The sequence below is a fragment of the Tenebrio molitor genome, chromosome 8 (assembly GCF_963966145.1).
Source record: "Tenebrio molitor chromosome 8, icTenMoli1.1, whole genome shotgun sequence".
Lineage (NCBI taxonomy): Eukaryota > Metazoa > Arthropoda > Insecta > Coleoptera > Tenebrionidae > Tenebrio > Tenebrio molitor.
In genome coordinates this window covers 12,481,330-12,495,629 of record NC_091053.1, presented here as the reverse complement: position 1 = coordinate 12,495,629, position 14,300 = coordinate 12,481,330, and the positions used below count along the sequence as shown (strand labels likewise).

At 44.5% G+C, this 14,300-nt stretch overlaps 4 protein-coding genes across 5 annotated transcripts in view; 1 reads left to right on the top strand and 3 right to left on the bottom strand.

The window, feature by feature from the left end:
* The first annotated feature begins 143 nt into the window (after positions 1 to 143).
* HERC2 (E3 ubiquitin-protein ligase HERC2) overlaps positions 144 to 14,300 on the top strand; it is a 41,900-nt gene continuing 27,743 nt past the window's right edge. For both annotated transcript variants that reach the window (XM_069056020.1, XM_069056018.1), the window contains exons 1-14: positions 144 to 301; positions 464 to 878; positions 926 to 1,270; positions 1,324 to 1,480; positions 1,913 to 2,083; positions 2,133 to 2,388; positions 2,438 to 2,648; positions 2,697 to 2,813; positions 2,918 to 3,011; positions 3,060 to 3,770; positions 5,227 to 5,323; positions 9,450 to 9,678; positions 9,734 to 9,941; positions 10,048 to 10,349. In XM_069056020.1, coding sequence (XP_068912121.1) covers positions 485 to 878; positions 926 to 1,270; positions 1,324 to 1,480; positions 1,913 to 2,083; positions 2,133 to 2,388; positions 2,438 to 2,648; positions 2,697 to 2,813; positions 2,918 to 3,011; positions 3,060 to 3,770; positions 5,227 to 5,323; positions 9,450 to 9,678; positions 9,734 to 9,941; positions 10,048 to 10,349 — 3,292 coding nt within the window. In that variant the 5' untranslated portion in view covers positions 144 to 301; positions 464 to 484. The remainder of the gene's footprint in view (positions 302 to 463; positions 879 to 925; positions 1,271 to 1,323; positions 1,481 to 1,912; positions 2,084 to 2,132; positions 2,389 to 2,437; positions 2,649 to 2,696; positions 2,814 to 2,917; positions 3,012 to 3,059; positions 3,771 to 5,226; positions 5,324 to 9,449; positions 9,679 to 9,733; positions 9,942 to 10,047; positions 10,350 to 14,300) is intronic.
* LOC138136738 (adhesion G-protein coupled receptor G2-like) lies at positions 5,090 to 9,017 on the bottom strand. Its single transcript, XM_069056021.1, has 2 exons — positions 8,677 to 9,017; positions 5,090 to 8,457 (listed from the first exon to the last, which is right to left on the bottom strand). Exons 1-2 carry the CDS (start codon positions 8,767 to 8,769, stop codon positions 5,320 to 5,322), a joined length of 3,231 nt encoding a protein of 1,076 aa, XP_068912122.1. The 5' UTR covers positions 8,770 to 9,017; the 3' UTR covers positions 5,090 to 5,319.
* LOC138136745 (uncharacterized) lies at positions 10,367 to 11,153 on the bottom strand. Its single transcript, XM_069056034.1, has 3 exons — positions 11,069 to 11,153; positions 10,835 to 10,910; positions 10,367 to 10,778 (listed from the first exon to the last, which is right to left on the bottom strand). Exons 1-3 carry the CDS (start codon positions 11,117 to 11,119, stop codon positions 10,417 to 10,419), a joined length of 489 nt encoding a protein of 162 aa, XP_068912135.1. The 5' UTR covers positions 11,120 to 11,153; the 3' UTR covers positions 10,367 to 10,416.
* Positions 11,294 to 12,003, bottom strand: LOC138136746 (uncharacterized). Its single transcript, XM_069056035.1, has 3 exons — positions 11,917 to 12,003; positions 11,803 to 11,851; positions 11,294 to 11,745 (listed from the first exon to the last, which is right to left on the bottom strand). Exons 1-3 carry the CDS (start codon positions 11,965 to 11,967, stop codon positions 11,378 to 11,380), a joined length of 468 nt encoding a protein of 155 aa, XP_068912136.1. The 5' UTR covers positions 11,968 to 12,003; the 3' UTR covers positions 11,294 to 11,377.

The window sequence follows — 14,300 nt, the reverse complement described above, 5'->3', positions numbered from 1 at the left end:
TTTTGAGTTTCATTGAAATTAGTGTTTATTTATTTTAATGGTGTGAAGATTGTTGTTGTTATTGTGGGGATCCACGGTGCGGCAACCACCAAAGCGTGGTTTCGTTATCTCAACCAGAGATTCTCAACATTCTCACAACAATAAATTATTCAAACTTCAAACCGAAACCGGTACGTTATGGGAACGCGGCCTGCGTAATGGCGACTCCATTACAGCGGCCCACTCCGTTTTTACTTGTTCCACTGTACCTGGTGGTGATTTTGTGTTGTGTCGTGTGTGTTTTAACGTGTTCTCAGTTCAGGTAAGGGATTTTAGTGAAAATTGAATCGATGTGAGCGTCCGCGAGCGCGCGATCCTGCAATTTCATTCAGAAATCGTGGTAAAATTTTTCCACCAGAAACAAATGAACGATTTGTTGTCACCTGCTATCTGTCATTTGCTGTTGTGAAATTTCAATTTGTAGATGGTAAAATAAGGGGGCAACATGTCTCGTTTTGAGACCACGTTGAGGCCGCAGCCGCGCCTCGACCTGAAGTGGCTCAAAACCGACCTGCAGGCTGTGCTGATCGAAGGGGACAGCTTGGTGAATTGCTGGAACAGTCTGATAGCGGATGGGGAAGTGACGGGGGCCTTCTCCGACGGGTTACTGAACAGTGCGGGCGTGACAGCGAGGAAGGGCGAGTTTGGCAAGTATTATTGCAACCAGAAGGTCCTCACTTGCACTTGCTGTGATGGCATCTGCGGCCCCTCGACTGGTTGCAACTGTCAGCCTTGCCAGAAGCTGGACGCGGAGGAGTCCCAACAGAAGGAAAACAACAAAGAGCCGCTGCCCTCCACCGAGTGTCTCTTGGGGCGTTGGGCTTGGACCCCACAACCAAGTAAGCACTGACTTCCCTCGCTTCACGTTACTAAGTGTGACTTGCAGGACCTGAAGAGCTGTCCCAGTTCCTTTTGAGTCTAAACAACGAACAAAAACTGTTCTGCGCGGAAGCCGCGAGTTCAACACTTTCCGCGACGAGGCTCCACTACAGGCTCGTCATCTTGAAGCGCTATTTTATAGCGCTGAACAGGGTCCCCCATTCGGTGGACATCGAGCACGGATTGGTTACCACCCGAAAGTCGACCAGCGACATTTTTCAGACCAGGAATCTAGTTAAATTGGGGAAGAACAAGGTGTGGAACTTGGACCCCGCCACCGGATTGGCGAGAGTGGGGTCCAGAGCCGCCCTCAATTTCGCCTTCGCCTTCTTGCGGAAAGCCTGGAGATTGGGTATGGAAATGTGATGTATCTTAGCGTGTCTAATTACACGTATTTTTTTGTAGGTGAAGATACCGACTTGTGCAGTGAGCTCTTGAATGAATCTCTAGAGGCAATGCAGATGTTGCCAGTTGCTACGCTTTTCTATCAAGGAAATGTGTCACTCGTTTGGCACGAAATTGTGGAGAGGTCGTCGAAGTTCTTGCGACAAGTTATTGTCGGGTAAGGAGGAATTTAAAATAGGAGAAAAAGAAAACAAAAACCAATCGATTCTCTTAAATTGTATTTTTTTAAACAACTCTCGTCTAATTCTGACGTAACTCCTGCCACATTAACATCGTAATAGACTTGTCAAGCATAAAATATTTTCCGTCGTAAACAGATTGTAACGATTGTATCCTAGTCGTGATTATTTTTATTTTTATCGCGCATTTTACGAGTACGACGCTTCGAATTATGATTTGTCACTCTCTGGATGTATAAATGGCAAGAAAAGCAATCTTGCAATGAGTAATTTTGAGTATGCCGTGGTGGAGTACTTTCAGATCGAGAAGTACATGGGCGGCTCTCCGATTTACGTGGTGACCAGTTGGGCCGTACACCACGTGATGTGTACTTTTCTTTTTAAACGTACTGCATATTTGTCGATTACAGCGACATCTCCGGCACCAGACAGAATCTCGCGATACCACTCGAAGACCAACACACTTCCCTCAACTTGATTATGGAGTTGGCGTTGCAGAAAGGTACACTCAGTAGCGTATTAGACGTGGTACTTCTACTCCTGAGCCTGTGGGAAAAACAGACGCACCTCACTGACAATCGGTAATGAACCCCAAAAGTTTTTTCCCACGAGATGGCACAGTTGTTTCAGGAGCGTCTCACAGATGGCGAGTGCTCCGCTTCTCTCCTTTTTGAAGCGTTTCTCGCAGATTCAACCCGAGAAGTCCGAATTCACGGATAAAGAATCGACGGAGGAGAATCTCACGTGTACTCAGACATTTCTCAGTTTCGTGGAGTTGCCGGATGACGATTCGGTGGAGGTGGATCTCAAACAGGGGGCTAGTTTTATAATGGCCCATCTTGACAGGCTAGCCGCACCGCACGTACCCCCTCAGTCTTTCAACAAGGTCTCTTTCTAGATTGTTCTTTGCTAAACGCTGACAGTCATATTTTCAGTCCAATTTTTACTACAACGGTCAGCGCGTTTACGGTTGGGGTTGGTTCTCCTGGATATTCGGCGTTGGACCGCAGAACTGCGACGCCATCTCTGAACTCACCATAAAACAGATCTGCTGTTCCGACAGGACCATACTCATCTTGACGCAAACCGGCAAAGTCTATTTTATGTACTACTCGTCAGATACTCAGTGTCCACAAATGATTGAAGGTAAGTTGATTCATTTGTTTAAGTGTGGGGTCTAATTTATTTTTCTAGAGCTACAAGATAAAGAGGTTATTAAAATTGCTGCCCACCCGGAAAGCAAACACTATTTGGCCCTGACCAAAGACTATGAGGTTTACTCGTGGGGTAACGGCGACGGGGGGCGGCTAGGTGAGTAACACGGACGCAGTTGTTAAATTTAGACAAGAACTTGAAAAGTACAAGAACCAAATTGTTATTGTTAGTGTTTCTATTATTTGTTTTTGTTGAAATAGGGCACGGAGATACCTCAATGAAGGAGGAGCCCACGCTGATCGAAGCTTTGAAAGGCAAAGACATCGTGGACGTGGAGTGCGGCGGAACTTACAGGTAAGTCTCGCTTGCGTGATAACCCCCGAATGACTGTCGCGATTGCAGCGCCGCCATCTCAGCGAACGGCGCTTTGTACACTTGGGGACGGGGCAACTACGGCCGCTTGGGACACGGCACCGCCGAAGACTGCCTCGTCCCGACCATGATCTCCGCCCTGTCGGACGAGCACATCGTGAAGGTGGCGTGCGGCTCGTTCTACGCCCACACGCTGTGCGTCACCTCCCAGGGGAGAGTGTACAGTTGGGGCGACGGCGACTACGGGAAGCTGGGTCGCGGCGGTTCGGATGGCTCCAAGTTGCCCCGCCTGGTGGAGAAACTGCAAAACGTCGACGTGTCGGAGGTTTACTGCGGGGCGCAGTTCAGCGTCGCCCTCACCGTCGACGGCAAGGTGTTCACGTGGGGCAAGGGGGAGGGCTGGAAGCTGGGCCATCCGACCGAGGAGCACGTCAGGTTTCCCGAAATGGTCGAGGCACTGAGCGAGAAGTGCGTCGTGGCGGTCAGCCTGGGGGTGAGTCACGTGCTGGCGTTGACCGACCAAGGGGAGGTGTACGGATGGGGCAAGAACGAGAACAGGCAGGTGTGCGACACTTCTGAGCTGTACGTCCAGCAGCCCAGGTTGGTGGAGGCGCTCAAGGGACAGAAGGTGGTGGGGGTTTGTTGCGGACCGGCACAGAGCTTCGCCTGGACGAACGTCAACTCGAGGACGCCGCAAGTGTCGATTCCGTTCGTCATCGAACTGTCCGAGCAGACGTTCAAGTGAGTACACCGGGTATAAAAGAATCATGTATTTCGAACCACGAGGGTTTACGACACTTGTGTTCTGCACGAAAAAGAGTCTCTTGCTTTCTCAGAACATGGCAGTTTAAAATGACAGCTGTAATGATTTTACAATCTTTTGACTAAGACTGTACGTGAAAGTAAACAAAAGCACACTGAATTTCAATTTTCATTGATTTCTGTTAAAGTTCTTAACGTAACTGCAGTAAAACGTGCGATATGAGTGTAATGTTGCATACCGACGTCAATTATATGCATTTTGTTCACTTTTATTGAAATTAAAACAGATACACAACCTCAAAAACCGTGTTTTTCCACATGTAATTAGCGATTACAAGGAAAATCCTCGACCAACTTTTTTTGTAAATTCATTAGAAAATTCTACGATATCGATACTTTATGTGTGAAAAATTTAAGAAAAATTGGCCTTTTTCTTTTTCTCATAAGAACACGTGTAAAATATCCCGAAACTTTAAAAGGTAATAACTTTAAAATTCCTCGACCAAATTTTTTTAAATTTGGCACAGTACTTTAGAATGGATGAAAGGACTATTGTACCAATTTTAAGCAAATTTCGCCATTTTTCAATGTTACTCCAGTTCATCCTTAAGAAAGACATCGTGAGTTATGATGTGCAGTAACGAATTCTGGTTGGGCGAGTCCAAATTCGACGCGTTGGGGGAGTTTCATTCCAGCGGCGCACTTGCTGTTTATCGTTGATTTTGTTCAAGCTAATTCCACGGGTTCTCTTTGTGTCCTCTCGTTTTCTTGTCCATTTTGCTGTTTTGCGTTATTTATTTAACAAAAACTGTTCTTTTCAGAACAAACACTGCGAAATTTAGATTTGATGCAGGTAAATAATTGTTTCTTTAAAATAGCCAATATTCCCTACGCCACTGGTCGGCCGTGGCCTGCGAGTGTTCGCGCAGCTTTGGATGACTCATTATGTCTTTCTTAGAGTGAACGATGTCTACGTAAATTCCTTTTTTTTTAACAATTGTCACTGATAATGAGCCCGGCAACCCACAATACAATGGAACGTAAGCCTGGACATGGAGGCGATAAATGTCCGGCTTTTCCTCCGGATGTATTGTGGGTTGCATTTTCTGCCGGGGTCATTATCACTCGTGAAATACCTGTATAAGTTGATATGATTACTTATACTTAGTTGCCTAAAAACAAAGAGCTTTAGGAGAGTATAATTAAAAAAAAAATGTCAAATAATTCAAATCAGATTATCCCACAAATTTCGTCTGTTCAATTGGTTAAAATGTTACTCAAAAATAATTAAAACAAAAACGGGCATACAATTTTTTAAAGAAAATTGCAGTGACAATACAAGTTCAATGTCAAAATTAACCATTCCAAAAGTAACAATTATAAAAACCACACATAAAAAATGAAATAAACCGCTACAAGTTTTTCTCGATTGCAGATTGATCGATAAACTCCTGGAAGCGGTCGTGAGCAACACAATCGCCCAAGACAAGGAGTGCATCGCCGTGACGACACTGAACCTCCTACACCTTCAGGCAAGTTTCTCTAAACCGTTTCTCTTCTTGTACCTTCCCAACGACTTGACTATTTTCAATTTAATACTCTTCCTAATACCGGTGTCGATCTTCACCTTTCCCATCCTCCTCTTTTGTTGCAACCATATCTGCATGCTCGTCAGCATTTCGGATATTTTCAACTGTCTCCACCAAAAGTTCTTCGTCATCTTGTTGAAAATGATAAAGTAGACGAATACGACGAAACCTTGCAACGACGCCGACAAACAAAAGAAGTAATCGAGAGCGATGGAATCGAGGAATCTGGCGGATATGCCGAACACCCAGTAGAGTCCCAACAGAAAAAACATAATGATGGCGAGACGCAGATTCAACCAAGCGGTGGTGTCCCTCGGCACTAGAGGGTCGTTCTTTTTGTAAATGTTCACCAGGATGATCACGAAGATGATGATGTTGGTGGTTATGGTGAGAGCCAGCGGGAGGAAGACGCCGTAGTACAAGGGTTCGTTGTTGAGGTAGCAGAATTCGTCTTGTTGGTAGTCGCTGTAGTCCACGGTTAAGACGGCGACGACCGGAATCAGTGGCAAGAGCCAGGCAACGAGCGATGCCACGAGAAGGAAACGAGTCTCGATGGTGTAGAACACACGGACGTACCGCATGTACTGCAGATAACCGATGAAGGCCATCCAGGTGAACTGGGAGCAGACGCTGTAGTGCAGCAGCGCCCCCACCGTCACGCACAACTCCAGCTCCTGGTAGCTGTCAACTGCGGAGCTCACCGACAACACGACGTTCTGGACCAGATTGGTCAAGACGAAGTTCAGCAGGATCTTAGTGCCGGATTTCTCCCTCCAACTCCTGTAGACGACAGCGGTAACGACGACCGCCAAGTTTCCCAAGATGGAGAGGGCGCAGCCGACCGCCGTGACAATGCTCAAAACGAGACTGCTCTCCATTCCTATCAGTATGGCGAAGGAGGCGAAGCGGTCGTACTTGCACAACGAGAAGTCCCCAGTGGGGACCGAGGCGTTGTACCTCTTCCACCGCCCCCGCGTGTTGTACCACAACCCGTCGCGTCCGTACTGGTAGTGGTAGCAAGTCTTGTCGGCTCGGTACTTCCTGTCGGGCTTGACCAACACTCTGATGTAGTCGTACACGAACGGTATTTCGAAGCCGGTGATGTGGACCCCGGCCAAGTACCCCGAGACGGTCGGATTCGATCCGTCGTTGAAGATAGAGTCGAACCGAAACAGTTTTATCACCAGCTTGGCGTCGGGATAATTCAGACGTCTCGCCTGTTGGAGTTGAGTCTCGGTGACGAAAGCGGCGATTTGCAAGTTGTTCTTGTCCAAATTGTCCAAGTTGTCTTTGGTGGTCATGTTGCGCAGCTCGACCCTGCCGCCGGATTCGTACAGCGCCAGTCCCGTGACGTTGCTAGAGATGTTGCTGATCTGGACGTAGACGTTCTTGCTCTGGATCTGAATGCAGTCGGTACCGTTCAAGACGTGATCGCCCAGAGCCAGGTCCAAGCTGTACAACAGCATGTCGGTGGAGTTGAGCAAAGACTGCGACTGGCGCAACACGTCTCGGTTCATCTCCATGATGTCGCTGACTACCTCGACCAGTTCCGACAACTTGAGTGTGTCGGAGGATCGAGTCGTGTCGTTGTCGGACGATCGGCTCACGTCGTCGAAGATTCGCGCCATGAAGTGGACGTCGATGCTGATGTGGTCGCTTGTTATCAGACTCTTCAGTTGTTGGAGTTTGGCGTCTGCAGGCGTGGAGGCGTAAGTGAGGTTGTGGAGGTCTCCGGTAGAGTCGGTACCGTTGTTGTCGGAACAGGAGGCGCTCACCCCTGACCAGTAGGTGCCGTACAAGTACTCACCCACGCATGTGCGGGTCACCGGTTGGGAGTCACTTGTCAGGCAAAGTTCAGTCGGGATTGTTGACACACCTAGCAGAGTCTTCTCCCAGTGCAGAGTGGTGTTGTCGATGTCGGTGGTGTCGGGAAGACAGTAACTCGGAGTCAGCGACACATTTATTGATGCGGAGTCGAAGACAGAAGAAATGGTGTCGAGGACGTAGGTCATGTTGTTGGTCTGGTTCAGGTAGAGTCTGTACGAGATTGTGGTGGTGTTGGAGGTGTAGTTTCTCTCCCACAAGTTGAGGAATCGCACCTGCGCGATCAGTTCGGTCTCGCGAGTGATATTGTCTAGTAGTTCTCCGTATTGTTCGTGTATTGTCAACGGGAACTGTCTCACGTCTTCGTCGATTGTCACATTCATGGTGAACGACTCTTCGGTACCGGTACCCTCAGCAATGATAGTACTCGACGTCAGTTCGTCTAAATATTGATAGTCGAAACCTTTGCACCAGTAATGTCCAATAGAGTTGTCTATGGGTTGTATCGTATAGTGTATCGTGCTGTACGAGTCGTTGTAGGTGTGGGGACACTTGGTGCTGTCGTTGTTGCAGTTGTACCTGTAGGTGATGTCGTGCGGACTCTGTTGGGCGTCGGTGAAACAATACATAATGTTGTCTGTCTCGACCGGTGCAAGCTTGAGGAACGACTTGATCGTTATGAAGATTCTGTTATTGAAGAAGTCCAAAGCCAGACTGATGCTCGGCTGGTTGTACTTGTGTACGATCGACTCGCAACCCATGCAGGTAGTGTCGTTGTACTCGGTGTAGTTGCAGCTTAGTTCGCAAAAGTGCCGGTCGGTCCTGTACATGCAGTGACAGTTGGTGGAGTCGCGATTGTCCTTTTTTCCGCTGCATATCCTGTCGAACTGGGCGCAGTACGTCGTGTTTGGTGGGTTGGCGAAAGAATCGTAAGCGCAAATGTAGTCGTACAGTGAGGTAAGGTTGTTGTCGGCGGTGTACGTCACGTTGGTGGTGTTGTCGTAAATTGCGGCGATGTAGTCGCCGGCGCCTGTCATTTCTTTGGCGAAGAGTTGGTCGTAGTTGCCTTTGATCTCGCGCCATCTGTAGTAGTCGTGCTTGGTGTCTTTGGTGATGTCCAGTCTGCAACCTTTGTTCTCTTGTGCGATGGATTCGTAGCGGTCGAATGGAAGGGGCGTTAGGTACGGACATGTCGTGCTGTTCAGGAGGTAGCAAGTGTCGTTGAAGGAGGTGAAGCTGTCAGGGCAGGAAGTCTGAAAGAGAGATCGATAATGAATTTGCTGCTTTAAAAAATAATCTTAATTTGCTCGCAACGTCGTAACTTGTACTTGAGGAATGACAAATAATGAAATTGTAAATTGACAGCTAGATGTCAAGTGTCAAATTTATATCACAGAAAGTGAGAGGTGTTTTTTAATTTTTCTTTTTTTTTTTGGAATTATGGATGACAAAATGGACGCTAAAAGTCTTACCTCATTGCCAAAATCGATGTACATCTGCGGTGATGCCGGACGAAATCCGGCCCACGTTAAAATCCAGACTGTAGCCAAATAATCCCAGTTCATTTGAAATTTATGTTGATTATTTTGGATTTCCAAATTTAGTCGAATCGTGATCGCCCCAACTGATCTGTCGCACTGCACAGGAGAAGATCCGCGAACGTATTTTTATCCAGTGTTAAGTCCGAAAACCGATAACGAAATAACCGAAATACGATATCGAAACATCAATCGTTCGCCGAACGAAAGCGTGAAAGCAACGTCTCTTATTAATTGCATTTACCGAGATTGACTTTTGTTAATAAAAAGTCAGATTGTCGACGTAATCCCGGATTACGAGAGATGGCCCCATCAAGTTGGCCCTGCTAATTGCTGACGCAACAATTGAGAATTATCGCCGGTGGGTCAGTTTTTAATCAAGTGAAAGTCAATACCTTTTGTGCCTGTCAGCAGTAATATTAATTGTTGTCGAATCCCTAGATGTCGCTTTAAGTTGCAAGACCAGTCAGTAGTGAAATCCAAAAATAATGTCTCTCCTCAGTCCCCTTTCATTTTTTTAAGTGGATGAACAGGACAGGATCTGGTAGTAGTGAGTGAACCTTGGGGAATTCCATATAAAAATAATAGTACATAATAGTAATAATAATGATTATAACTTGTCCCCTTGTCTCTATTTTGGGTGCGAGTATTTTTTATTTTTTAAACTATTTCTCTAGTGTAATTTGTATTTCTCTTGTTTGTTGCAGTTGCACGGCATCATAAGCAACAACTTGGACCCGAGGTCTTTGGGCATCGGTGCCAACAGCAAACTCCTGGGTAGCATAAAGACCCAAGTGGTCCGTCTTGCCAGCGCTTCCGACATCCTGCCCTCGGTCCAGACGGCCGCCCAGAACGCTCTTCAAGCCGGATGGTCGGTGCTGCTGCCCACGGCCAACGGGAGAGCGAGAATCCTCAGTTCTCTACTCCTCAACACCGGTAAATTCCACTCTTTCTCCGCCCGATCACGATCTAAACACGTGCGTTGACGCAGATTCCGAAACCAAGATGTGCCGGTCTGGACACTGTTTCATGACGGACCTCCTCGTCTGGAGTTTGATGGCGGACGGCGGCCTGGAAACCGCCCTGAACGAGGCCTTGGGACTCGACATCTCCGAACTGACAGATTCCGAAGAGAACTTCGAACAGTCCGGCACCCACATCACCATACCGCTGCTCTATTTGATCAGACAACTGATTAGGTGTGTTTTTTTTTCGTGCGGTTGGTACTTTTGTTTTATTTTGACATTCGACCAGCGCCCTCTCGCGTAATTCTTGCTTCACCACGAGCTTCGTGTCGTTTTGCAGGAACGGCAGCACCCAGACGCAGTTCAGCCTGAAGGAGTTGGGTTCGTCGGGGAAGATGTCGCTCCAGCGGAACTCGCTCTCGCCGAGTCTGAAACTCCTGTCGAGATTTCAGCGATTGCTCATCGGAAAAATCTACGCCAAAGAAGCGGAGTGTCAGGACGCCGCCGAGACTCTCCTGGGGAAATACTTGGACTGTTTCGCCTCGCACGTCACCGCCACTTTGAACGTCGCCTACGAGACCAGTCTGACGTCGCCGAAGAACTTCCTGTGCGTCTTGCAGATCCTCAAGGGGGACGTCGTGGGTGAGTGAAAAAGCGACTGCGCTAGTAACGGTTTTATTGTAAAAGCATCTACACTTAAATGTAACAATCACTTGAATTTGTACACCGTGTTGAAGACTTTAATGGGCATACCTAAAAAGAACGCGGTCAAGTTGAACAAAAAGTAGAACAGTTTAAAGACGGGACTGAGGACCAGCTTGATCAAACGTATGATCATCAAGACTATCGTGACTGGGAACAGGAGGAGGTCTATCGGTAGGCGCATCAGTCTCTGGGGGATGTTGGTTAAGAAGTTACTGAACGAGCTCGGCAACTGTCTGATCTTCTCCACCAGGCTGAAAGGCGAAGTGATTTTCCTGATCAGGGGTTGAATTATCACCTGCATCAGCAGGAGGAATATGAAACGTATCACTTCGCTGGCTCGCGTGATTAGTACGGTGTTGTCTGAAACTGGATGATCAGAAGTGGGATGTGATTTATTGTTATATGTAATTATTTTTTACAACCTTGCCGGAGTGCGACGGATGGGCTGGGCGGCGGCATCATGGACATGCTCGGGATCAGCGGGATCATGGGGATTTGCTGCAACAGGTCCAAACATGTTAAAACTGTCCTCGAGAGAGACATCGAACGGTGACGTGAGAGATTGCAGAAGGCGTGACGTCTCAAATTTTTTTCACTGACACGTTGGATTCGAATCGTTTTCCGCTAATGTGGAAATAAATCAATTAGATACTTACCGCTGCAGCGAGCGTGAAGCACACAAAGGCCAGCAACAGTGCGAGTCGCATTTTCGCTTGTTATGATCGAGATTTGGACTTTTTTGCCTGTTAAATACCCAACGAAAGAACGATCCGTGGGGTGGATCAATTTGTGGTGCCCCCGTCGCATTCATCGAAATAATTGTAGATTGTTTTAAGTCGAGATACGTGAATAGAAGCGGCGCCCCCAGTCAAAGTCGGAAATGAACGCGTCTCCGGTGGTGAGTTTTTATTTATTATGACAATAAATAACAGGGGCTTGTAAAATTTGTTTTTCTAAATAACACACTAATACATATACAACGTGTTGTAAGCTCTGACCGGCACTCCTAAGAGGAAGGCGACGGTGTGCACCAAGAACTTGAGCACTCTGACGAATGGACTGGCGATCTTCTTGATGGCCTTGATCAGTAGCAGGATGAGGGTGACGGGCAGCAGTATGAGCGTGATCGGTAGCATAACGATTCTTCTGGGGATCGACGCGATGAATCTGATTATTCTGAAGGGTAGCGTGATGATCCTCTTGCCGATGGTGAATGGGAGGAAGATGGTCCGTCGCAGAATCCATAACAGGATCGGTTGGATCACCAGTTGCACGGCCAGCAGGATGACGACGCGCAGGACGGACAAAGCTCCGCTGACTTGTACATTGTTCTCTGCGAACGAACGGTCGCTGTGACAGTCGCGTCGTAAGACTAAAACGTTCTACTCACCATTGGCTTTGTGCAGGATGGAGTAGAGTCCTCCGGGACCCGTGGGGCTCTGCACGCACAACACGCGTTATTATTATTATGGTTGTCAAATTGTAAATCGATAAAGGAACTTACCGCAGCTGCCAGCGTGAAGAAAAAGAATAATGCCAACAGTGAGATACGCATTGTTTGATTGTTATGATTGAACGTTGGGAATCTTGGTGTTTAAATAGTGTGGCATTGTTAATCTCGACAGGGAAGTAATTGTGGCCGGTTTAATTTTTTTTCGGCCCCCGTAATATTCAACAACAAAAATTGTAGATTGTTTTAATAATAAGAAAGGGGTCATAGTTTTGCACCATTAAAAACTCCTCCAGGAGGGGCAGGAAGAATCTGTGACAGGTCGAGGCCTACGCGTTCTCACTCGAACTTCGGCATGGTTTGATGTCGAAATGCGTGATGGAGTGTGATTGGTCGATGGGTCGGTCAGGATTGATAGAGTGGTGTCGTCGATTCTGTTTCTTCGGTGTGGAACTAGAAGGAAATTTGATGTTTTCTTCGTGCCAGTGGATGGTTTGGTTTTGGTTGTTTTTTTTACGTTTTCCATCGGTTTTTAACGACGAAAAAATTGAACGGTTATTTTCCGTGAGCGATTCGAAAGAGTAGAGATATTTGTTCGACCGAAAGACAGAATGACACCAAGGCAAGTATCTGTTCTGATTGGAAATCGTTTTGTGAGATGTTCATTGGTGGTGGATTTTGAAATTATTCATCTTTTTAATTAAACAACTTCAATATCTGTTTGGTGGTTTGGCGTCCTGAAACATTTTGTTCTACGGTAGTTTTTAGAGAAAAATCTTTATATTTATATTACAGTTTTGACAAATACAGTTCAGATACATTAGGTTTAATGTATAGACAGCAATCATTTTAACATTTTTTTTTTGCTTAAAAATTTACTAATTACATACTTACATACATTTTAATTTTTTTCTCTGTATTTTTACAGCTTTTGTTTTTATTTATTATTTCTTTTTGTGTATTCGTTGCATTTTTCAACAATACTTTTTTAGAAAGTAAATTGCAGTAATTTTTGATGTAAAAAGCCTTACATTCATTTTTTTTTTAAAGAAATGTTACTCTGTCAAATAAAGTTACTTAATAAAATTTTTATGAAATTATTTTCACTGATTCTTCTCGTAATGTCTCTTATTTATTATAAAGAATTTTTTGAAGTTAAAGAAAATAAATATTGAGAAATAATTATTTAATCATTAACTTATAAAATAATTTTGCCTTACAGAACTCCAGCATTTCCTTTATCACCGTTAAAATGAAAAATGACTCTAAATTTTTTTGTCTTCTAATGTGCACACTTCTTGCAAGTTCAATTTTATTTACATATTAGGTAAATAATAATAAACATCGATTTTGTTTCGACAGCAATAATTTTAACTTAAAATAATTCTCTTACCTATATTACATTTTATTTTTTTCCTTTAATTTTTACTGTTTCTTTATCTTTCATTTCTCTTTTTATATTTGTTGCATTTTTGAACAATCGTTTTTTGGAAATGAAATTAATAATTTTTTATCTAAAACGTCCTGAGTTCGATTTTTTGTTCGACAAGAAATGTTACTCTCTCAAATAACGTAAATGAAATTTTAAATAAATTATTTTCACTGATGTTTTCTTTAATTTTTCTTATTTATTATGATGAAGAATTTTTGGAAGATGTCGAGGTTAAGTTAAACACAATTTTCAAAATTATCGAGAAATTGCCGAAGACAATTTGTCTAAATGTAATTTGTGTAGTTTCTACTTTCCATTGGTTATCAAACAACTCTGCTTTATGAAACTCGAATGATTCCTTTATCGCTGTTATAATAAAATAGTATATTAAAGAACGAGTTTTATAGGGTTGATTTGGCGCACAAGTCCCAAGTGTAGAAAACGACCCGTAGGGGAGTTTTGTATGGGACGAGTGCGCCAATGCCCTTATAAAACGAGTTTTTTATGTTATTTTTTAGAATTTGCACCCTTGTTTTAATTTTTAAATAAAAAAATTAAATTTTCAAATTCTAGGGAATTTTGTATTAATTGGTAATTCAAGGTAACGGATGCAACTACATCTGCAACATATGTTAAAAAGTAGAGTTTGAACATTAATATTGGAAGTTTTTTGGTGTAAATGACAATAAAACACTGAAATTTTGATAAAAATTTTTTTAGAGATCTATTAAACTATGAGTGCTTTAAGAGATAGCCATAAACGACTCCAAATTGAATACAACAGTAGACCTATTAGAGACGCAGATTCTAAAAAGTAGGTATATCTTTCACGTTAAAATTTGTGAACTTGTAAATTCAATTTTATTTATTGAATAAATAACGATATAATAATAAAACGAACCGAAATATGATTAAAAAATCACTTTTTTTGTTCGACACTGTCAGAATTTGAGAATTTTCTCCTGTGTGAACGGATTTTGATAAATGTGACAACTTGTCGAAACGA